Here is a 23,584-nt window from a genome sequence, read left to right on the forward strand (position 1 = left end):
AAAGCAACGTGCATTCTTCCCCTTTTATTTTCCTAACAAAAACACCCATCCACAGAGCTTGCACTGAGGGAGAGTAACTGGCCCAAATCTGACCCTGGGAGCTTTTGAGTCTGAGGCTCGACTAGAACCTTGATGTTCCTGTTTGAAGTCAAATGCTTTAACCATTATACCTCTCTGTCTTTGGCCTTTTTGTCTATATCACACAACAATATGCTGATGCCTTATAATGCTTTACAGAGAAGTCTGTAAAATCAGAACAATTTGTAGTGAGAGATGATGGAAAGAGGAAAACACATTTTGAGGGGAGTTTTCTTCTCATGTTTTTGCAGGTAGGTCCAGGTCAATAACACTGAATGGATGAGAAGGAACAAAAAAGACAAGTCTTAAAAGCTCCATTACTGTCAGCTGTTCAAGGTAGCTCAGGTCAAGAAGTAGAGGATTCCAGGAATGCTATTTTATTCTTATAAAATATAATAATAGAATTTTGAAAGCTTGTCCAAAACCTTCACTGCTCCCTTTTAAGGACAAAGTGGGACTGTTCTTAATCTTTTTCTTACATTTTCTATTTTCTCAGAGATGAACTATTTTATCAGTTTCACTTCTTTCTCAAGATCAAGATCACAGTATATCTACCCTGTCTGTCTGTCTGTCTGTCTGTCTGTCTGTCTGTCTGTCTGTCTGTCTATCTATCTATCTATCTATCAATCTATCAATCTATCAATCTATCATCTATCTGTCTGTCTGTCTGTCTGTCTGTCTGTCTGTCTGTCTGTCTATCTATCTATCTATCTATCTATCTATCTATCATCTATCTATCTATCATCTATCTATCTATCTATCTATCTATCTATCTATCTATCTATCTATCATCATTATTTTCAAATAACTCAAGGTGATGAACATATTCGACACATTTTCCTCATAATAACAACCTTGTGAGGTGAGTTGGGCTGAGAGAGAGTGACTGGCCCAAAATCACCCAGCTGGTTTTCATGGACTCATTTGACTTGAACTCACGATCTCTTGCTTTCTAGCCTGATGCCTTAACCACTGGACCAAACTGGCTCTCTTTTAGATACTGTATGTATGTATGTTATATGCACATATATGTATAGTATGAATGCATATATATATATATATATATATATATATATATATATATATATATATATATATATATATATATATATACAGTATGCCAAATTTGTTCAATCATATTTAACAATGAAAAAGGAAAAGAGCTCAGAACATGCTAGGAAAAATAGCTCTACAAGCTGCTACCATTTTCTGCGGTTTGCATCAACTTGAGCAAAGGATAAGTTTTGTAGTAGTTGGAGGGTGATCTGCAGGCTAAACAACCTTCCTTCCCTGTTCTTTCTTTGAAGTATTTTGCAGAATTGCGATTAAGGTATCTCAATTTATCTTGGCCCAGTAAATCATAATTTCAGGTGCTTGGTCCTAGGAAGATTCCGGAATTCCAGGCTTTGCTAGTCATGGTGCTGATTTCTTATCAGCAAAAAACACAGAAGAAAAGTTGCTGTGGGATCAATGGCATGAGGGCCTACCGAATCAGATGTTTGTACTCCTGATGATATCATCAGGAAAAAAATTACAATTTTAATAATCCTATCTTAGGCAAAGGCGGCTGGGTAATCTTGGGCCTGTCACTCTCTCCACCCTGGAGAGGAGACAGTGGAAAATCATTTCTGAAAACCTTTCCAAGAAAACTGAGTCAGTGAGAGCCAAGTTCAATTCAACAGAAATAATAAAAAAAGATTGAAGCCATTTACATTAGAAGATCTATCTGCTGCAATTCACAACAATCAACGTATGGATTGGTGTGCATGTGCATATATGTACAATATACTTGTAAAAATAATAAAGGTGGGATATAAATAAAACAAAAATAAAGTAAATAAATAAATATATACACATACAGTTTAGTGCTTAAACCACAGGCTTCTTCCTCCCAACATCTAAGGCAACAGACATGTCATGGTTGACAGGGTGGGGTGGGACAACAGCTGAAGCTGAGAAATCTTAATATAAAATTTCTCTTGAACCTAGGAAAAGATGGTTGCTGCCTTTCCAGCTTTAATCCTAAGGGTTTGTTATAGCGTTTATTTATTTATTAAATTTATATGCCTTCCTTTGCACCTATAAGATGGCGGACACACAGCATTCATTGTTTGGAATCAAGATCGCTCTACAAGTTAATTCTGAGAACTCGTTACTTGTTTCCTCTTCTATACAATCTATACCGAGTCCTTTTCTCCCTAAAGTTCAAATGTTATTATTGGTTGTTGTTCCTTGTGGGTTGGAAAGGGGAAAGAAGCTCTTCTCGGAACCTTTATTTAAGTGGTTTTTTTTTAATTGACAAGAATTTGTTGTCTCCTTTTGTATTGGGAAAATTATACATATTGACCCTTCGAGCTAACACTGGTGTACCCTGAGATTCAACTTCTACATGTCTACTCCCTTTAATAAGCACTTAGTTTAATTCCTGTGGGAATCTGCACGTTTTGTTGTTGGTTGGACAAGCTAGACAGAAATGCAGATAACAAGGCAATTTACCTCATGGAACTTTGCATCATTAATCAGAGCTTTCTTCATAGAATCTTCTAGAATGACAGGGCCATTACTGAAGCCGAAATCATATTGCAGGTACAGGTATCCATTTTGCATCTCCAGGCTGAAAAACATACTCTGCATAACCACAAAATTAGATGTTTCAGAAAAGATTGGATTTTTAGAAGTTAAAATGTATATTTTATACTCTTCCTTAGTAGATGAACCTATTAATACTAATTAATTACTATATTGCTTCCCATTATGATAGTTCTTGAAGCAATTTACAATCAACAGGCAACATTCAAATACAAGGAATAACCTAAAGTAGATATGATATGAAAATAATATCCAAATAACTTTGAAAAATCAATTGGATCTTCTTCAGAAACAGAATTTAAATAGTTTACTTCTTCATATATCTGAACAGATGTACATCAACAAGATAAGAACTCATAAAATGTGTTGTTTCTTTTCCCCTTTTACTTACTCCATTAACCATCAGAAGGAGAAGACCATTATCACTTGGTGTTCGAACTTCTATATCAAAACGAGTCACAAGGCCAAACTTCCCTCTGCTCTCAATATTCTTTGCCAAAGCATAACCCGAACCATCAAAGAAATAGTTTACAACTCGGCTCTGTGTAAAGGCCAGTTTATCTCTAACATGAAGGAAAAAAGACACAAAGAAATATTAGGAAACTGGACTATATCCCACACTCTGGAGATCTAACATAAAAACCAGACTCAGATGGAACAAACTGACATAATTGTTTTGAATGGCAATTAATTATCTACTCTGGCATTCATTGTATGATTTAGGAGATATATTTCTGAAGTGTTTACTGGGAGGGCAGGATTAGCCCTGCTGGTAGGATGAGTCAAATGACCCAGATCATTTTCTGCTTTTCCTATTGGGGAACAGAATTGAATAGCCCCAGGACACGTCATAAACTATTTACCACTTTGGGTATGATAAAATAGAAAGAGAGCGCCATTTTGCTTTTCACTCTGGGATCTTATTTTCAATCATTTTGTACTGAATACTTTTGACACTGGAAATGCCTAAAAAAGGTTAACATAATTTTTGATAGGTCTTAAACATGCTGAGCTGAAAGGGATGCATACTAACTAATGGAAGGAAAGAATGATCAATGGGTGCCTTTTGAGTAAAAGAGCAATGTCTTAGAAATTAAAACACCATAACAGAGTCATAAAAATAAAGAACGATCCCATTCCCATAAAATCTAAATCTATTGGTCAGGAGTTATGCGGGCCTAGATAGCATATAAGCCAATCAGAATTTTGAGGAAAGGGGTAAACAATCAGACCAATGCAGTGGTGCTCTTCATTGGGTTCTATCCGGTTCTGGTGAACTGGTAGCCGCAGCAGCAGTGGGAGGCTCCACCCATCCTCCCAGACATTATCACGTCCCATTTTTTACGCTCTGCGCAGCACAGAGGTGGTGCGAGAGAGTGAAGTAAGTGCGTGTGCGAATGCACTCACATTTGCAAACTGGTAGCGAAGGTAAGTGAATACCATCCACGGGACCAATGTTTTGTCTCATATGGAAGGTTCCCTTGATGTCCTAAGCTTGGTCATCAATGCAGCCTGTGGAGTGGATCTCATACACATGTACTTTATGCACCTATGCAGCCTCTCACTTTCTTTTCACCCCATCATATTTACATCTGAAATGTTTGAAGATTGGTTAAGAATTACTACAGCCCTGCCCACCAAAACAGGGTATATATTTGTTTTGATTGGTGCAGACATCCACCTTTTGTTAAATTAATATTTGTTAACTGTGATAGGGAAATGGCTTTTGACTGCGTAGTTGAGATCAGCCAGTGTTTTGGATGCATTTCCACATGGTTGAGATCAGAGCTGCTGGAAGTTATGGAGTATCAGCATGATCTCCTGTTTCCAGATACTTTGGGGACTCCAAAAATCACAAAACTCTCTGGATCTATCTGGCCACTTGGTAAGTCTTGTTTTTGGAAATGATTATACCCAAGGTAAAAGTACTTTTATTGACTGATTGAGGAATTGATTTGTTCAAGCTACCCAAGACAGACCAAGTTAATCTTACCTGATACAAGGTATTGATTTGGTAATGTTATAGATGTTTTTGAAATTATACAGACTAATGACATCATCATTCAGCATAGCAAGCTCCAAGCAGCCAATGAAGCCCGGCAAGTCCAAGCTTGGAGGGAGCTTTAAAAAGAAAAAAAAAAACACAATTCAGATCAATCTCATAAGCCTCAAAGGTTTATTCTTTAGCATATTTTGCAACTTCTCCTTCTGCTTGTTGAATTATTTAAAGTCAGTCCATTTGCATCTAGACTAAACTGATGAAGCCTATGGTTCTTGCTCTCACTTACTGATCATTTTCTCATTACTTGCAACACTGATTTAATGCCCCTTCCCTGTCTCTCTCACACACACGTTGTGTGTATGTGTGTGTGTGTCAGTCTGTGAGAGCATATATGACTATCACACACATATACATACATACATACCCACACACACAAACATTTCTATCTATCTCCCCCCTTCTCCCTCTCCCTTTCTCCCTCCCCCCTTCTCTCATCTATTTATTTCATTTTTATCCCCCTTCTTACAGTCCCTGAGCATTTTGCAATGCATCAAGTTGAAGTTTTTCTTGTGGAATCCACTTGGCCCTTATCAACCCTGAACAATTACCTTACACTCTTTAATTGGGAAATTATTATTATTGTATTATAAATATTAATATTACATTTCCCCTTTCCTGAGTGTATTCAAAGCAGAATAAATGGGAGAGTTTTCTTGTTTTTATTTGTGACAAAATGTGATGTGATTGAAAGAGAAAGATTACCCCCTGTCATCCCATGAGGTCTATATTCGAGAGGGAAGTTGAACTTGGTCCAGGGCCAAAATCTTAATCACCACACTGCTCTGGCTCTGGCTTTAGTCTTGGGGATTACAGGTAGTCCTTGATATGCGGTCATAGTTGGAACCAGAACTTCTGTTGCTAAGCAAAATGGTTGGTAAGTCCAATGTTTGTGCCCAGTTTTAAAGTAAATCACTGCAGTTGTGAAGCGAACCAGGCAGCCGTTAAGCAAATTCTGCTTCTCTCATTGTCTTTGCTTGTTGGAAGCTGGTTGAGAAGGTCACAAATGGCAATCACATGACACTGGGACATGGCAAATGTTGTAAATGGATGCTGTTTGCCAAGCACCTGAATTTTGATTACATGATCATGGGAATATTGCAATGGTTGTAAGTGTGAAGACCATTTGTAAGTCACTTTTTCAGGGTTGGTAATTTCGAATGAACACTAAACCTATGATTATAGGTTTGTAGTAGGTCGTTTGCACAGAGCTGAATTAAACAAATCTAGATACTTGCTTTTCCCTTTCCCTTTCAGAATATGCTGTTATCATCAGCAACAGAAGATTGTGTCCAGATTGTTAGCGTATGTCATGGATGCAACATGGCTGTAATCTAGTTTGCACATTTCTTTATCTCAGTTAAAAACACAGGAATAGGTTGCACGAATCTGTTGCTAAACTGAAATCAATTCTAAACTGTCTGTCATGTTATCCATTAGGAAACGTTAGGAGGAAATAATTGTTTTTTTTTAAAGCTGACTCATTTTTTTTGCAAGAGGCTTCACAATAAAGGTGTCATCTTTAATTCAATCTTGAAAAAGACTGAGCATTCACAGAGACAATGCACAGAACCATTATTGATCTTACCTTAAAATCTGGAGGCACTCTTCCCACATAGAAAACAGTATCTTTAGCATCCAGATCCAATAAAGAAGCATCACCTGGAGCCTCTCCTTTGTTGATAAACTTTTCCTCAGCCGTGCTGGTAAGGCTGGGGATTGTCAAAAACACTTTCCCGTGCTTGCCAATCCTATTGAAGAGCAAAAGTCAAAAATGGAACTCCTGCAATTGCTTGATTGAATGGTTAACAATTTCTGCATCAGGAGCTAGTCAACATTTTCATTTAACAACCCCATAATCCCTTGCTTAGTGGAGTCTGGGCAACTGAACGGAGCTAGCAGAGAGTGTACTGTCTGGATCCCCTTCCTGACACCAATGCAAAGAATTGTTCAGCAGATATATTCTCATTGTGCTGAGAGAGAGGAATATCTGCCTCTACCTAAGATCCAACACTCACAGCCTCCTGATTGTGAGGCAAATGTTCCTCCTCTAGGCCACTGCACCACTCCTTTCAGGAGAGAATAAGAATAATTTATTTTCCATCAAACTTTGCTTGACATTATTAGTATTCTCGTTGATGAACTCTCTGATTTTGATCGATCAAATCTCAAGATTATTTGGGATACAGGTTGAAATACTCCAAAGGAGAATAATGGAAGAATGCTTCCATTGCTGATTTTATTTATCTATAATGGATTGGAATAACCTTCCTTTTAGAACTTTTTGGTGTATATAGTGATCATTTTAAAAAAAGGTAGGGTTTTTAAAGAAAAATATTCTTTTCCTTTTATTTAGGCAATCAACAGGGATAATTAAGTAGCAGTGATAATTCAGCAGTGAATACTAATTACAATAAGTAGGGAGATCTATTTTGCCAGGTTGTTAATAAGTACAATTAACACTATTATCAGTCTCCCCAAGTGTCTACATTGTCCTGAGTTTTTCTAACCCAATCATATAAGGAATACATAATAAAAGCAGCAGATGTAATCACATTACCTCTCTATTTTAACCAGATTGAAATGCGCAGGCCAAGAGCTGATTGGCTTGGAATCTAGAGGTATATTCACATCACCAGTACCCAAATTATAAATGTAGACCAGGTTTCCATTCTTAATTGCAAGACCCACATAATTTTTTATCTAGAGAAAAAAATGAAGAAAACATGCTTGTGAAGGTTTCAGGAGAAACAAAAAGCAAACTCGCTTAGCATAGTTATGCCTCACACTGGAAAACGTAAGAGAATGCAAGGTCATCCTGGTTTATAGATTTGTAATGTTTCTGAGAAATGGTTAACACAGCACCTTGAAAAATATGGTCTAGTGAAGAGAAAGGGAAGCTAAACTCAGAAAAGCCTTGACAAAAATATATTGGTCTAATCAAGTTACATATCTCAGTGCCAGAGAACTGCACTTATTTTTTCGTTTGGGGTAAATGGCAAAATGGGATAAAATATGCAGGAAAGGAATAAAAAGATGAACCTAAGACTTTTCCCTATGGATATGCCTTTTCTTTTACTTCTAAGCTATATTAAATTCTACATTAGAGGTTCTACTACCATTTTCATACATTTCCAAGAGTTGTTATTAAAGGGAACCTGAGAAGTTCACATAAATAATGTTCTTGAGCTCGTGTGATTCTAAGGCTTCAAAGTGAAGTCCTTGTTGCTCTTCAAAGTGAAGTCCTTGTTGCTCTTTGAGCTTGGCTATTTTATGCAGACATTTCATTAGATAGCATCTTCACTGCTAGAAAGTGTGAGGCTTGATCTCTCGTTAGAGCTTGGCCTGTTAGTGTTGGTGGGGGTATGGGTTTTTCCTCCATAGTTCCTTGATTAGGCTGTTGATCAACCATTTTTTTTTACTGAGTTGGTAGTTCTTTGATTAAGTTATTAAGTTGAAGTCCACAAGTTTTAAAGTTGTCAAGCTCAAAGACCTCTGCTCCATGCACTTGGGCATCCCCAAATGGTGAGGATTTCTTTCTTTTTCCCTTGAAGCCCCCCAGCCCATTTTTGCTCCCAGGGCGATGCAGGGAAGCTTGATAGGTCCCCCCATGCCCTATTTTGGGCCTAGCAGGCCTCCCTGAAGCCCCCTGGGAACCAAAATGGGTGTGGCGGAATCCTGGAAGGGGCGGGGGAAGGTAAAGTTGCGAGCCCAGTGGGGATGGTGGGGGAGAGGCACAGCAAACTCAGGGGAGGGGGGGTAGTGAGACTTACCTGTAGGCAAGAGGAGGCAGCTCAGAGGAGTGACTGGGTGGGGTAGGTGGGTGGGGCGAGTGCCCGGGGAACCGGTTCGGGGGCGTGACAGGCCTGGGTCGCTGCTGGTTCCAGCAATCCAGGCCACTAAATTACTACCTATTTGGCTGAACCGATCTCAACTGGTAGGAACCCACCTCTGATTCATTGTATTTTGTTAAAAATTCAAGGGGTGGCTTATCCATGAACTGACTTAGCAATAGCAATAGCACAGACTTATATAATGCTTCCCAGTGCTTTTTCAACCCTCTCTTAGTGGTTTGCAGAGTCAGGATATTGCCCCCAACAATCTGGATCCTCATTTTGCCCACCTCGGAAGGATGGAAGGTTTATCTACAAGAATGTTTGGCAAGACTGAGGGAAGTAGAAGAAGAAGATGAAAACAGATAAGGTTGATGGACAGGATTAAAAAGCCAGAGATTATTGCTGGAAACAGGCTGGTGGACATTTTTCAGTAAAATTCTGAGGGATGGATCTGACTCACTGTCACCTTTTAAAAAAATTGATGAAAAAAAAAACAACCCAGTGAATTATATGTGAAATCACTATACATTTAGCAGGTGAACATACATTTTTGCTTCCTAAATACAAAACGAACTGATCTTGAGGCTTTTTTCTCTGTGGATTTTCTTCGGAAAACTTCATGTACAAACTTAAAGATGTGAAAGCCTTTAAGTCATCTACATTCACTTGAGGATTGACTTCAACTGCTGAGCGACCTTCAAATGTCATCGACACTTGAACCTGTAAGTTGAAATATGCAAGTGAAAGATTAGACATATCTTGGAAGACTCCCTTTGGGAAGAAATGAGAAACTACAATACATTTATTTTAATGCACTATTTAATTGGCAGAATGTTAACATTATTTATAAAGATTAATAAATTATGGGTTGTGTTAAAATATAACATTCAATCAACGTGTTAGATTCAGAATTGCCCAGAACAGTATTCTATAGATACATTTGCCCTGTGGATAAACTAGGACCTTGTTTTGTATACATATCGAGAACTCAGATTCATTAGTGAAAAATGGTAATGAAACAGGTCATTTTCATAAATAAAATGCTCATCAATTTATTTATATTTATAGCAAGCAAAATCCATTTGTGATTATCTAGAACCTCATGTAGGATATTTATATCCTTATATCAACAAATAAATAAGTACTAAAGTAAACTATTATGATAATTTTCCATGTGCAGATTTAAAATGATTATTTTTTTTTAAAAAAACCCATCAAATATGAAAGCTTGATTTGTACGCTATTTGTGTTGAACTTCAGGCCTTCTATAACAGTAATATGTCAGCCATTCTGCCACTTAGACTAGAATAGTAACTTCATAGTTAACCTTTGGTTAATTTCCATTGGCAATAAATGATTCAACATCAAAGCTGAAACTAAAAGAGATTCAGGGAAAGCATTAGGCTCCTTGCTATAAGTACTGTATCAAAGTCTCTGACTCAGTTTTCAGAAGGGCCATACTGCAATACATCTCTCTCTAGGAATTCTAGCTATGTTGGAAAAGTCTCTGTGGAAACTCAAGGACTTGGTGTGACTACACATGGTTCTATAACAGCAGCTTTACTAACTAAGGAGATCAGCTTCACAACCTGCACATCTCAAGGTTTAAATCCTACATTTCTTTCTCTCTCCCTTCTCATGTAATTGATTGCTTGCAGCCCATTTCTCTTGCTGGGCTGCTAATGAAACTTGTACTTTATTTCCAAGCTCCTTGTTTCTACTCTTGCTGGCCCCAACTCCCAATTTCTTTTGCAGCATCTTTACCTTGGTAGCCACACTCCTGGTCTGTGCAATGAGTTCTCGGACCCTCTGGATGCTGGCTGACACATTGTTTGCTGCTCTTTTCTCTTCTACTATGCGCAGCTTATCTAGAAGCTGTGGGACAAGTTCTGTGAGACTCCTCACTGTTGTTCAAAACAAAACAAGACAACTGCTTGGTTTCCATATCTCAGGCAAAGAGATTATGATGATTAATAACAATGGCACAGTGGCTAATTAGCAAATAACACATAGAAGCCAAAGGCTTGCATCCAAGAAGATCAGCGTGGACCAATCTCTTTATCTTTTACGATAATGTGTTTTTAGAAAGATATGAGAGTGGATTGTTTAACTAAATTGGGGAAAAGAGCTCCTATGATAGAGCATGGAAGCTTTGTTTTCAAACATCTTACAATTCTAGCCTATTAAATGTTGTTTGCTTTAAGAACATCCCTTTTTAAATGGATCAAGATCCCCAGTGAAAGTGAAATAGCTCTTGATTTCCCTGGAAGTTAGCCAACCATGCAGAGCCCACCCACTGGGTTGTTTAAGGGATCATACACACAAATTCCTCAGCACTGGAGGAATCTGCTGGCACAGACACATACACACATATATATTTCTACTTTCTGTACAGTCGTACTAAAGTAACTACTTTAACCACAACCCATGGTCTATCTTAGAAATCCAGTTGAAATGTTATCACTTTCCCCACTATAATTGAGTGTGTCCAGAACAATTTCCAATGTTAGTTACTTGTGAAATAGCTTAATTAACCTCAGTCAATGTTTTATTAAACACCATCTCTTTTTTAAAATGTAAAATTCAAAGCAGTTAAGGGAATCTCAGTTTGGTCAGTGATAAAACACTAACTACTTTTATAAAAGGCTGTAAACCTTTTGTGAATATTTTGTAAAAAAAATGGAAAAAAGTGAAATGGCGATTACAGTAACTGATTTGATGATTGAAAAGGGCTGGACTATTGTAATGTTAAGGAGGGAGGAGGGATATTGAGTGATTTATGAGATATATTTATTTTTATTATATACAGGATAAATATAGGGGATCTCAGCTCAACCATTATAATTGTTGGAATTCATTGTTGAAATGTATTTCTATACAACAACTATAATTCAGCCAGTAGATGGCAACTTTACAAGTTTGGATCTATGGTATATAGTCTATGCTCTTTTGTTGGAAGTACATTTTCCTGTTTCCTGTTATAATTACAGTATATAGTTGAGCAGTAAGGCACATGGTGACTGTACTCTTTGTTTGCTCTGTAGTACTTTATACAAAACAGAATTTCTAACAATAAGGATTGCGACCCTCTAACTCAGATGCTGAAGGTGATCTGCCAAGGCAGAACATCCATATTGTGTGGTCTTGAGGAAAGCCAACCACAGTCCTTGACCAATAATTGCTGATGAATTGGGAGAATAGTTTGACATAAGGTCTATGTTTGCCCTAACTACATTACCATGTTCCTCTCTTTCTTTGACAACCACTCTTGCAATTCAATTTTACACAATCCAAAATCAGTATCCTTGAAACAGAAAGCAGAAGCTGTAGATTTCAAGGAACGTGTCAATTACATATCCTTTCACGTTACCTGTATCCCTAGTTGTGACTGTGGCACGTTCATAAGCTGCTCTTTCAGGTTTAATGTTGCGCAGCTCTTTTGACCATTTTGTCACATTCTCAGCCATTGGATCTGTGGTGATGGTTATGATTGCAGCTGTTTCTTTAGCTTGAGTAGCAATAGCTTGCAATTGCTCAAACTGCTTCGTGTGATCTGTAAACATAAAGTTCTGTGATGAGGAAATAATGATCATGTCTTTTTTAATATAAAACCATGTAACTTCCTTTCATTAGTGTTCTTCCTCAAATAAACACAGATCTGTACACTTTGATAGAACTCTTTCAATTAGTTCTTTAAATGTAATAAGTAGCCATTAATCTTAGGTGGGTACTTTAGTAGTAAATAGCAAGAACATTCTAGATGAGGGGTGTCAAATGGCGGCCCATGGGTTGGATGTGTGACACACAGGCCACGCCTACCCCAGCTCTGTGAAGGGAAAAATGTCACAAAATGTCATGTGACAGCAACGTGATGCTGCACGTTTGACATCCGTGTTCTAGATGGATATACAGTATATATTAGGGTGGTATGCTCTTCAAACTGGCTGGAAACTTCTCCTGTGACATAGGTGCCTTGGAAACAATAGCCCATGTTTGTATCATCTTGTCAGTTCTACAGGGTCATTTGCCTAGTTGATTATTCTTTTTTGTCTACATTTCTTGGGCACTGATAATTTTTATTTGCATTATTTGTTAGACAGGATAAATGTATCTTTCCAAAGTTAGCAAAATTCTGCTATATTATGTAAAGCTTTGCTGACAAATGGTTAACAACCGTCATTCATGTTAGGGGTCAACTTTGCTTTACTGAATGTATTTTCATTTGTCAATGACTGAAATAAAGTTTCTGTCTGCTAATTATAGCTGATGTGATTTTTAAAACAACAATGTCTTTTATTTTCAGGCTTCTGTGGAAAGCTGAAATAAATTGAGCTGCTTTAATGAATAACAGAAAGGTGCTTTTCTCACACACCTGTGAAATCTGAAGGACTTCTTTCACATCACCTTCAAAGCACAACCTAATAGTCAATTCAACTGTCGATGAGTATTAGCCAGGCAAGATTTGATTTACTTTCTACCTCAACATTACTTAAGAAGATCCTTGTAAAGATTTATCCTTTAATCAGAATCATTTGATTACAATTTTGTACAGTTTATTTCCTGACCTTGCTCTGATGTGTGCATTTTTTTGAGGACTTTCATGAAATGGCCTTTAACATCATTCTTCTTGTCAAGTGTTTCATTAATCTCTCTGCCTGTTTCTTCAACATTAAAAACATCTGCAAAGTAGAAGAAACAAAATATCAAAAAGCTTTTGTCTATGAGTGGCAAAGGCATTTATCTAATTATAATAATAATGCATCAGAAAGACATCACTCTAAGGGATTCTAATCACCATATAATAACATTGGGACTTATTTGATGGTCTATACCAGGGGTCAGCAAACTGCGGCTCTGGAGCAACATGTGGCTCTTTCCTCCCTCTGCTGCGGCTCTGTCATCGGTCGGTGCCACAATTTTGAGAGGAGCTTCCGGTGGGGGGGGGGGGAGGGGAGAGAAGCACAGTGCGCCAGGAAAAGACTCTATGGCAAGGGGAGGATTTTCCAGTTGTCTCCACAATTGATAGGGCCTTTGGTTATGACAGGTAGAGGAAAAAGTACGCCACGCTAGGAGGAGACTCTATGGTGGGGGAACTTCCGGTCAGCTCCAGAATTGAACTGGGGGCTTCCGGTTAGGACCTTTGTGGCTCCCGGTGTTTTCTGTGGGAAACGGGTCCAAATGGCTCTTTGAGTGTTTAAGTTTGCTGACCCCTGGTCTATACTACGTTTTAGATAATACAGTTTTTTTCGGTGACCTCCAAAGCAAGTCTTGGCTCTTCATTAAACAATCTAAAATGTTTTTCAAAATTTTGTTTTAAAAAAGAAAGTATAGTTTGCATGCTTTTAAAGTAAACATCAGAAATGTGAAAGCATTTGATTGGGCTTCCAGCAAGCCCCATTATTTTCTACTGCTGCAAAAGTACTAAAAACATACTGTACATATTTCATCTGGCCCGATCGTAGTCTACATTTCTTAGTGTTATTTATACAGAATAAAAATATATAACTTGGATAAAGTAATGTATTTTTATTAGAACAGACTTCGTTGGGCTTCAAATATTCAAGATTTTAAATTGCAGAACCCACTGTAGGGGGATCATGATTAAATTGCTTATGTCAACATTTTTCTTCTATGGGATGCTCTCTATTACAAAGCTTTTCTAGTGTAAGAGAGACATGTGAATCAAGAGAAAGGATTATATTTACTAGCATTGGCATTTCCTTGCTGTTTTCTGGCTTCACCAAGAAGCATTGTGCTTTTGTCTTTGTGGTAAGTTATCTGAGTATCAATTCCAACAGCAGCCTATAATTTTATGAGAGAGGGGGGGGAGGAGGGGGGAGGAGAGAGAGAGAGAGAGAGAGTGAGAGAGAGAGAGAGTGAGTGAGTCAACATTAGAAATCATGAATGTAAACATTTGGAGTTTCCAGATGAGGCTACTATTATATAATAAACCTGTCGCAGTCATAGAAGTTATGGGGAATTCAGATAAAGGCTTTCATTTATAATCCTCTGTTGTTCTACTTGCTTCTTCTACTTTTATCTCATCCATAAATAATCTTATGAGAAAAAGAGGGAGCAGCTGCATGATGTCTTTTGATTGGTAGTATTAAAAGATATCTGTCTGGAAGCACAATTAGTTGCATCTTGTATTTATGAGGCAATCACTTTCTTCCAGTGGATTGGATGAAACATACTGCTTGAGCGTTTGAATTGGATTTTATATTGACATTAAGGAAAGGACCGATGAATTTTGCTCACAACATTGCAATGTTGGATTTGCCTTTCCATAAATAGAAAATGCCTTCTGTTTGAAGAGTCAAAATTCAGTAGCATTTCACTAGATTACTACTTTATTCTGCAGTCCTGAGTGTTTCCTTCCATTCTATTGTCAAAGGTAGTTTAATCCTCCAAATTTCGTCCTTGAGGAGAAAGGAGGCAGCAGAAAGAAAATTGGTAACACTTAGTGACAAATGCATCCCTATTCTAGCAAAAAGAGCTTTGACCAGATTTCTATTCATGAAGGATCTGGCTCCAACCCAAAACAATTACTAATCTATGCAGCAATTATGCAATGTTTGAAAGAGTTTAGAAACTGACATAAAACAATGTTTTATGAATGTTTTTACTGTATACAGGGTACATGATCTTTGACTGGCTCATTAAAACATTTATATAGCTGCCAATCTTATACCAAACTCTGGAAGACTCAAAATCTATTAATGATAATTGCTCCTTGGAGGAATTTTATTTGTTGTTGGGCCTCATGAAGGATTGCTAGCGAAGAAGCTAGCAGATAATAACAGAATAACAGAATTGAAAGGAACCTTGGAGGTTTTATAGTCCAGCCCACAGGCAGGAAACACTATACTATTTTAGATAAATGGTTGTCCAATCTCTTCTTAAAAACTTTTAGTGTTGGGGCATTCATTGTGGAGGCAAGTTGTCCCACTGATTAATTGTTCTGTCAGAAAATTTCTCCTTAGTTTTAGGTTGTTTCTCTCCTTGATTAGTTTTCATCCATTGCTTTTTGTCCTGTCTTCAGGTGCCTTGGTGAATAGTTTGACTCTCTTTTCTTTGTGGCAATTCCTGAGATATTGGAATACTGCTATCATGTCACACCTAATCCTTCTTTTCATTAAACTAGATATACCAAATTCCAGCAACAGTTCTTTATATGTTTTAGCCTCCAGTCCCCTAATCATCTTTTCTTCATTCTTTCTAGAGTCTAGATCATTTTTACATCATCACGACCAAAACTGGATATAGTATTCCAAGTGTGGATTTATCATTATAAAGTGGTATTAACACTTCACATGATCTTCATTCTATTCCTCTGTTAATGCAGCCTAGAACTGTGTTGGAGTTTTTGGTAGCTGCAGCACGCTGCTGGCTCATATTTAAATGGTTGTTCACTAGGACTCCAAGATCCCTCTCACAGTTACTACTATTGAGCCAAGTACCACCTATACTATATTGGTGCATTTGGTTTTTCTTGCCTGAATGTAGAACCATACTTTCCCCCCCATTGCATTTCATTTTGTTAGATAGCATCCAATGTTCAAGTCTGTCAAGATCCTTCTGTATCTTAAGTCTATCTTCTTGTTGTTGGCTATTCCTGCCAGCTTGGTGTTGTCTGCAAATTTGATGAGTTCCCCATCTATCCTACAGATTTATCCTCCCTGCCCCCATCTGTGTAGCATTGTGCTTGTACAGAGTCAAAATGGGCTTGATTTGCCTCATAAATATGGATGCAGAAGCTGTTGCAGTCAAACAAAGCAACATGGCTTCTTCATTTCAATGGTTTAATACGGGGTGCTCCTTTACATTATGAAAGTGTACAAGGAGGCACTTTGCTCCTGTCTCCATAAAAGCAAAGCACCCCTTTCAAGATAGCATAGCCCTAGATCATATTGAAATAAAAGATTTGTGCATCATAGCATCTTATTTTTGCGGAACCTGATGCTATCTAGATGTGCTGAAATTCAATCTCCCCAATTCCTACAAATTTCTATCCTTGAAGATGAGATTGTAATGGCATAACTGCAGATAGATGTGGGGATTTTCATAGGATACAGATTTTACTTGATCTCAAGGGCACAGTCCAGATACCTACTAGTAATAGTAATAGTAATACTATTACTTACATCACTGACTCGTTCTGTAGTATTTAATGCCAAGACAGACATTTGATTGGCTTCATTAATATAATTAATTATATTTTCATGTACATTGGAAGCATTTAGTGCTTTCTGTACCAATCCATTTGTGTCAATACCATGAAAAGTCCTGTAACAGAGAAAAGAGAGGGTGAAGGGGAGGGTATAAAATGCATCATGTATTGTTCAAGTTCACTATATATCTGCTAGTACTATTGTTATCCTTATTATACCACTGTGATGCTCATCTATTTTTATTTTATTTATTTAGTTTGTCAAACATGTACGAGATAACAGGTGTAAGTATAAACATGGACATGAGCACAGGGAATGGGGACAAGTAAATGGGGACAATAGGACAGGGACGGTAGGCACCAGCTAAACATGGTTGGTCCTGATTACTGTAATGCTTGAATGGAAGGCCATCAGCAATGTCAGAGCTATAAGCTAGGAGGAGAAGCCTGGAAGACGGCAAGGGCAAACCACTTCCATATCAGGCCCCTCCCCCCCAAAACTGGATGCAAATCAGCAGGAGTCAAACTTGACTTGAAGACAATCTTACAGTAGCTGTATTTATCAATATATAATTTTTCTCTATGTCTCTATGTCCAACTCTCCCTCACTGGCATGATCCATCATGACATGCAAGAAGATGTTCAGATCTTCTTCAGGGTAGTTCATCAGTCAATCAGCATCCCCACTCAACTATTCTGCAGTAAAGGAGCTCAACGCTATGTACCCACAATTTAAATTCAGTCCATATTGAGAACTGGTATGACATAATGCTGGAAAACATAAATTGTGAGATAAGGAAAGCTTTGTTTAGGTTTCACTTTAGTCTTTAATTTACTTCTGTAGGTAGTCTTGAGAAACATAATCATTCAGTGACACACCAACTGTGTTACAGGAATAATAAAATACTTTACATGTTTTCCTAAAGAACCATATCAGGGACAACATAGCATTTATAGACTAAAGTTAAATGCTGTTGATATGACATTTGTTTTATAATTCTCATATCCTTTAATAATAGTTGGTATTATTAAACCAATGTTTAGCATTTTAAGACACACTATTTCAATAGAACAGTTAATCACACACTTAATTCTGTCTCCCTGAGATCAGTGGGACTGAAGTGTGATTTCCAGTTCTTCAGATTGTATCAATTTATTGCAGAAAGAGAATTTGGCTTAATACACTTGAAAGTTACCTCTCCAAGTTATCTGCAAGGTCCTGAAGGCCCTGTGCATATTTCATCGCTTTTTCAACCAAATCTTCATCAAACCTTGACTGGTTGGCCTGTTTGTCCTGTAGCTGTACTTTAGCTCCATCTATTTCTGCATAAAACCTGGATGCGTTCTGATCAAACAAAAAGAGTAAAGGAAAAATAGCTATGATTTTTCTATAAATTGCCAAATGTCTTTCCAAATTACGTAGACAGTGATAAAGTGATAAATGGATTCTTATTGAGATGACAGAGTGTATCCTTTCAAATTGGGGATCATTTAATTGAGCCCTCTTTATAGTGAAAAACTTAACTGCAGCAAGGGATACAGCTAGAATTTTTTTTAAAAAAACTTATTTGTCATAGGCCCTTATTTTCTTCACTAATCATTAAGGAGGAGTTGAATAAAGGAAACATTAAGTTACATAACTCCAACTTCAGCCCAAAATATATAACCCTGAAACAAGTTAAAGGAGTTTGTTTATTTACTTCTCAAAATTATAGAGTAGCCTTACTCAACCCATTTTGGGGTGGCATACCATAAATGCAGCATTCAAAGTACCCAATAACATAGCAAGTACATATACTGTACTGTAAAAAATGAGAGAAACTAAGAGGAGCAAGGCATGATAATGAAAACTTATATCAAAAGCCATTCTTCCTTTTGAGGGCTGAAGAAAGAGCCAGATATCTTTCTGTAGCTGAACATTGGATAATTCCTCTCCTTATCACTCTTCCTCCATTATCTATCTTCTGCTAATCATTTCTTTACCCATCTGCACTCACTCCTGTTAATCCTAGCTAGATGGCTCAGAGGACACACTTCCTATCAGAGCATTTAAACCTGTACCTAGCAGTCTTTCTTTGCCAGTAACTGCTGATTAACATTGAGCTGATTATAACTATGTTACTTGTGGTTATGTGTACTTCAGCTTGATACCCATGAGCCAGGATCACAATTTAGATTTCTCTCTGCCATGGTCTCCAACTGGATGAATGATGCTACAATTTCAGGCAATCACTTCTGATTTTGTTGTGGACTTCCACTCTCCCCTTTGTTATAGCTCTTCTTATGTAAGCATAGCTGGTTTATAACCGGCGGCCTGCAATTTGGCAGATTGAATCTTTCAAGGTTGACTCAACCTTCCATCCTTCTGAGGTGGGATTTTGATGGATTATTTAAAAAGAAAATCACCTGTATTGCTTCATTCACTTCAAAGATGATTCCATGAGAAATATCTAGAATGTCAGTGGCCATCCCTAGAGTATTGTTCAGAGTGTCAATCTCTTCCTCCAATATTTCTTGTTGCTTCTGTAAGAAAAAAAACAATAATTCCTTAAATATGTTGGTTGTTTGCTAATCACTATTGTATTATTTTGAGTAAATTAGATCTTTCATCCACTGTAAAATTAACAAATGCTTTACTGAACATAATTGATACTTGATAGTAGAGCAAATATAATGAACATTACTAAAATATTAATATTTATTAATAAGGGTCGTGCAGTGCTTTGGGTACAGCCTCTAAAAGATGCTTCAGAGGTGTCCGAAGAACTGCGAATGTGGTACCAGTCTGCAAACCTTAGTCTGTTATGTGATCCCGGGAAAAGATACATCTGCTTTAAGATGTTGCAGACAAAAACGTGGTATTTTATATGCTCCTCTGCACTTCAAATATCTTTACATTTCACAGGTCTTTGAATAATATTCTAATGTTAGAACATTTTGATGGTGAATATTCTGAGATAAATATTGTGTGGTACTTCTCTATAAAGGGGAGAACTTGCAATATGGGAGAAAGTTCCATCTTTCTTAGTGTTGACTGAGATAGAATTCAAGATACTGGTACTTTTTATCTTTATTACTGTCCCAACATCCTTCCTCCAAGCTCTCTGAAACAACGTAAGTAATTCAAATGGTCTTTTCCTTCTTACATGAGAAGAATGTATATAATACAAGACATATATGTGAACATTCTTTAAAACTGGTTGGAACTTATCCATAAAGTATACAATCCTGTTGTGATAAGCATATTCCCCAACTGTAGACTAGGAAATGAATACATTTCCCTTTTGAAGCTCAGTCTATGTGATCCTGGCTGTTATTCATTTATCTATTTATTGATAAAACTTTTACAAGCCGCCCATTTTATATCGAACTCTGGATGGCTCCCAGCCATTTGGTAGGGTGAATTTACCCAGTATCTGATTTTATTTCTTTAGCTGTACATACATCATTGATCATACAATAAAAAAAGATTATCTTGACAGATTAGGACCAATATTTTACACTGTTAAAAATGATAAAGCACAACAATTTTGAAACCATTGACTGCATGGTACCTCATGCACTTGAAGTTTAGCAATGCTTTCGTTATTTATAGTGGCTGTTTTTCGGATGTCATCAATAACTTGGTGCAAAGCCTCTTGCAAGTCTGTGAGCTTGGCGTTGTGTTCCCCAAGCTGATCCAATATGTCAGGAATCAAAGACCTGGTTTCATTATGTTTCTGTTCCCAACTTTCAGCTTTCCTTAATACTAAGAGAAGAGGGAAGTGATTAATGTGCTTAAATTCCTTTTTTCTCAGTCCCTGTAATACACTCTACAAGTTCACTCTTGCTTGTTATGAACTTGTGCACTTCTACATTACCAGTCTTCAATCCCCAACCTCAAACAGCGCTTTTAAACTTCTCCATGATTATCCTTACTGCTGCTGACCTCAACACACCGTTGAGCAGTATTCCCAGCTCTTCAACATATGATTTAGCCCAAAAGTGCTGTGCTCTCTGAAGGAAGACTTAGGTATCCCTGCCATAAATATTTTTTTATTTTGCTTACTGAAGCATCTCAAGGTATTCAGAAGCTGAAATTCTCACATAAAATATTCAAGGTAAAGTAATAATGCCATCATGCTTTTCTGCTGATTAGTGGCATCATCACTGGTATACACTGTATAAAGTTTTAAAGGTTATCACCTTGAAAATCCTACATGTTCTAGGGCCTGAGTATCTTAAGATCACCTTCTCTAAGTTGAATCTGCCCATCTGATGAGATACACCAGAGAGGACTTGCTGAGGGCCCAAATCCATAGGAGAACTCACAGTCTTGAGCTGCTTCAGACTCTTCAACAGCAAGTTGCCTCTGGAAGGTGAAAGGTCTGCGAAGTCTGATGTCCTTCAGCATCTCTTCTGCTGCTCTGACCTTCTGAGCAATATCTTCAGGTCTCAGATCATGCTCAATACCATAGTATTTTGCCTTGTTGCCAATTTCTGTACATAAAGCAGAGCATAAAGCATATGATTCAATATATTTTTGTTGTATATTTTATTGACAAAGCTGCTGCTGCCCTTTCTAGTTACAGCCTTTCAAATTATTCACAATTTTGGTAGAAATATATTTTTTTCTCTTTGCTTGAATCAGAGAACCACTCTGAGTAGATCAGAGGTCCTATACTTTAGGTCATGACTTGGCAAAAACTCACATGTTGGCTGAGGAATTTTGGCATACATCTTAAAGCTGGTAAGGTTGAGAAATGTTGATCTAAAGGTCTTGGAATGCCAACATTTTGGTAGCTCTACTAACCAGAATATACTGTATATAGGAACCCTTCAAAGTGCATTGTGGTTATGGTTCTGCTGCTCTTATTTAGCCTGTTTTCCAGTGGTGGGTTCCAGGTTCCAGATCCCATTGCAACCAATAGGATGCAACGGGGCCGCACGTCCACCACATGCACACGCGCAGCAAGCGAGCAGCATGCGCATGTATACTTACCGCCCGCGATGCTCCACGATGGCTCCGCAGTGGTCCAGCTGCTCGGCGGAGCATTGCACAGGCACCGTATACTACGTGCGCGAAAGCCCTGATTGGCTCAAATATCAGTAGGAGTGCGGGCAGGCAGGCAGGTGGGCCCTCTGGAGGACCGCACCATACCGGAACGGTACCTGGTGCTCCCAGCAGGCACCGGTACACCCGTACCGGGGCGTACTGGTCGTATCCCACCACTGCTGTGTTCCATTGTAGGAAGACAGAGTCATTTCCAAATTCCTAAATTATTGTGAAAATGTCCAGGGTGGTTTATATGGTAACTGACTTTTTTTTCAACATAGAAATTGTCCCAGGGATAAATTTGTCCCCACATTTCAAAACTAATTGTTCAAGTATTTTAGAAAGTATCTGGGTATATTTCTTTATCTTTCTGTGTTAAAATTAGCTTGCATTCTCAAGGAACACATAACATTGTTCTAAATATGTACTACAAAGAAGAGTGGAAAAAGCTGAAAGCTGTCATACAAATCTGATCTTCTGGTACAGAAAAGAAAAATAGAATTAACAAATGCTGTCTGTTTTTTGGGAGAGGGGGATTGGGAGTGTATGCCTCAAACAATTTGATTAGCCCAAACTATAATCATGAAAACTGGAGTTTAATTCTGGTTCTCTTTTTTTACATGTTAATTTTGGACAGCTTATAAATGTTCCTATAATTACCTTTCTCCATTGCCAGTTCCACGGATGTACCCTATTATTCATATGAATCAGAAATGCTCCCAGTTTACCTTTGATGTTATCTACAATATTTCCAAGTTCCTGTGCAAGAATCGTAGCACGCTTAATGGTCTCCATAGTTTCCTTCTGCAGCTGCTGACCTTTGCTTGATTCTTGATTTCTCTATGGAAAATCAGATGTTTGGAACATGAGCATCACATTTTATTTTACATTTAAATCTACAACACGAAAAAGAAGTCACCGTCTTGTCAAAAAGTGATAGGTATTTTTTTTTTTTTGCAAAACAGTCTTGTGAAAATCTTTCACACTTTGGTGTCATCCTATGTTTTTTCTCCATTTTCTATTTGCTTAAATTCAAACTGACTCCCATTTAAGGGCGCAGTCCTCATTAGACTTAATTGAGAGTGGGTCCTATATTATATAATATATTTGAAAAAAAAAGAACTTTGTTATTTAACCTGGTTTTGCTTAACGTATGACCTGATCTTAGTTTAGTTCTAATAAAAATATTGCCTAGCTATTATCATTTTAATTTCTTTGTCATGGACTAAACCATTACATTTTATTTTACTAGGACTTGTTCTTCAGGTTCATACCGACAGTATTACTGGTTCATGGAATTATCTGTTGACTTCTTTAGCATTGTTAAGCTGATCCTGCTCAAGGCAAGAGAAATATAAGATGGAAATGAACATAATAAGCCAACCTTTTCATCAAGGGCATCAATTTTCCTGAGAAGTTTTGTCATTTCATTTGCAGCATCATCAACCTGGGTTGTCTGGAGAGCACTCTGATTGTCCTTCTCGGAGAATTTTGCCTGAGTATAACATTGAAACAAATTGAGACATCTTGTTAAAAATTATCTTCATTCTTTCAAGGTACTTACAAACCAATTACCTTAAGAATAGATATATCAATGAGCTTCATCACAAGAATGAAGTCATGATATTCTGAATGTCAGAATCAGAAGGTTGGAATTGATTTCAGGCATAAGGCAGAAGTTATGAGAATTATGTTACCATTAACTGATGCTTATTTAGTGCTTTATTGAATTTTAAACAGAAACAGGTTGCACAGCAGCCTCCCAGTCTCTACATGGGGCTTCACATTCCTGTTCTGGTTCTGCTTTTCTTTTTTCC

The 23,584-nt window shown here is 37.6% G+C and overlaps 1 protein-coding gene across 1 annotated transcript in view; it reads right to left on the minus strand.

The window, feature by feature from the left end:
- LAMA4 (laminin subunit alpha 4) overlaps positions 1 to 23,584 on the minus strand; it is a 92,448-nt gene that overhangs the window by 17,170 nt on the left and 51,694 nt on the right. The window contains exons 8-24 of the mRNA XM_081941091.1: positions 23,152 to 23,262; positions 22,496 to 22,607; positions 21,044 to 21,211; positions 20,287 to 20,480; positions 19,139 to 19,255; positions 17,929 to 18,077; positions 16,707 to 16,848; positions 14,268 to 14,364; positions 13,128 to 13,241; positions 11,933 to 12,115; positions 10,327 to 10,466; positions 9,109 to 9,282; positions 7,287 to 7,429; positions 6,315 to 6,477; positions 4,661 to 4,788; positions 3,059 to 3,230; positions 2,575 to 2,706 (exon numbers count right to left, since the gene is read on the minus strand). Of these exons, the coding sequence (XP_081797217.1) occupies positions 2,575 to 2,706; positions 3,059 to 3,230; positions 4,661 to 4,788; positions 6,315 to 6,477; positions 7,287 to 7,429; positions 9,109 to 9,282; positions 10,327 to 10,466; positions 11,933 to 12,115; positions 13,128 to 13,241; positions 14,268 to 14,364; positions 16,707 to 16,848; positions 17,929 to 18,077; positions 19,139 to 19,255; positions 20,287 to 20,480; positions 21,044 to 21,211; positions 22,496 to 22,607; positions 23,152 to 23,262 (2,439 nt within the window). The remainder of the gene's footprint in view (positions 1 to 2,574; positions 2,707 to 3,058; positions 3,231 to 4,660; positions 4,789 to 6,314; positions 6,478 to 7,286; positions 7,430 to 9,108; positions 9,283 to 10,326; positions 10,467 to 11,932; positions 12,116 to 13,127; positions 13,242 to 14,267; positions 14,365 to 16,706; positions 16,849 to 17,928; positions 18,078 to 19,138; positions 19,256 to 20,286; positions 20,481 to 21,043; positions 21,212 to 22,495; positions 22,608 to 23,151; positions 23,263 to 23,584) is intronic.

Source organism: Natrix helvetica (genome assembly GCF_964273705.1).
Source record: "Natrix helvetica genome assembly, chromosome: 2".
Taxonomy (NCBI): domain Eukaryota; kingdom Metazoa; phylum Chordata; class Lepidosauria; order Squamata; family Natricidae; genus Natrix; species Natrix helvetica.